This window comes from Nematolebias whitei, chromosome 22 (assembly GCF_014905685.2).
Source record: "Nematolebias whitei isolate Nwh7 chromosome 22, NemWhi1, whole genome shotgun sequence".
Classification (NCBI taxonomy): domain Eukaryota; kingdom Metazoa; phylum Chordata; class Actinopteri; order Cyprinodontiformes; family Rivulidae; genus Nematolebias; species Nematolebias whitei.
In genome coordinates this window covers 19,070,641-19,071,989 of record NC_056519.1, presented here as the reverse complement: position 1 = coordinate 19,071,989, position 1,349 = coordinate 19,070,641, and the positions used below count along the sequence as shown (strand labels likewise).

Here is a 1,349-nt window from a genome sequence, read left to right as displayed (position 1 = left end):
GCACTTTAGGCTTATTTCTGCTCATCTTTCAAAAAAAAAAAAAAAAAGAAAAAAGGCAGATTACATTTACAAGACACACTTAAATGGTTATGATCGCTAGAAAAATGCACATTTAACTTAATCTGGCAGTTTGAGACATTTTAAGCAAAAGCCAACCCATTCTCAACATTGTCTGCTTTCTTTTAATATTAAATCCCATATCTGACCATTCAGGTGTCACCATGCTGGGATCCACGTCCCACGTCGTGTCCTTTCCGTTCATCTCTTTGGTGTACACCACCCAACGGTGGCGTCCTGAACACAGAAATAAGACAATGTCAACAAAACACATCAAAGGGAGGATTTTCACTGTTTTCCCCTCAAACACTGGATCACGACTCACCGAAGAATTTGCGCTTGTTCTCAAAGTATTTGTTCCCATATTTATCTTCACCGACGAAGGTACCAGGTTTATTGTCGTTCTCTCTGCAAATTAGGAACAAATATATTTAACCACAGGCTCTTATAGTCACCGAAATAAAAAAATAATGATTGGAAAATAATTGTAATGCTTGCATTAAACGACTAAATCTATCAACAAGCTGTTCTTTCAGTTTTACATGAAAATTAAAATGATAACCCCCAAGTCCTTTCTGACTGCTAACAACACGCTAGCTGGTTAGCTTCATAGACGCACGAATAAAAATGTAAATTTATTTATCTAAATTATCCTCAGCCACAAAACACAAACTGTAAACAAGGTTTACGAAACTGACTTGAACATAGGATTAATAAATCCTCGCAATCCTCCATGACCTCCTCCTCCTCCTTGTCCTCCTCCAAAAACCCTTCGAATCAACTTCACAACCGCCGCCATGTTTAGACGGAATTCACTGTTGGTCCGACGGTCGACGGAACAAGAAACAAAACTTTAGTTCCGCTGTCATTTTAGTTTTTACACATAATAATAATAATAATAATAGTTTTTATACATGTATAGCTTAGGGAAAAAAATCGTTCTAAAATTTGTTGGTACTTTATGTAGCGTTAGAGAATTATTTGATGTAACATGTTTGCAAATATTCTGATTTATTCTAATCCCACGTATGCTAGATTGCGTTGACAGTTGGGGAAATGCATATAGAACAAATTTAATAAATTTCAAAAAAGCCTCACGTAATAAAAATGAAAATAATATTTTTATTCTACATATTTTGCAATTTTACACATTTTTGCAGTCTTAAAACACAATTTCATTTTCATGTTGCAAACAATAGCTGTCTTGATTCTGTTCAGTCTTTTTTAATTTACGAGAACTATTAAATTTACAAGGGTTATTTCTATTTGAAAGTTGTCCATTCAGAACTGAT

The 1,349-nt window shown here is 34.5% G+C and overlaps 1 protein-coding gene across 1 annotated transcript in view; it reads right to left on the bottom strand.

The window, feature by feature from the left end:
* The window catches only part of ndufa12 (NADH:ubiquinone oxidoreductase subunit A12), a 1,229-nt gene extending 338 nt beyond the window's left edge, over nt 1-891 (bottom strand). The window contains exons 1-3 of the mRNA XM_037695644.1: nt 756-891; nt 383-465; nt 207-294 (exon numbers count right to left, since the gene is read on the bottom strand). Of these exons, the coding sequence (XP_037551572.1) occupies nt 207-294; nt 383-465; nt 756-856 (272 nt within the window). The 5' untranslated portion in view covers nt 857-891. The remainder of the gene's footprint in view (nt 1-206; nt 295-382; nt 466-755) is intronic.
* Between the last annotated feature and the right edge of the window lie 458 nt (nt 892-1,349).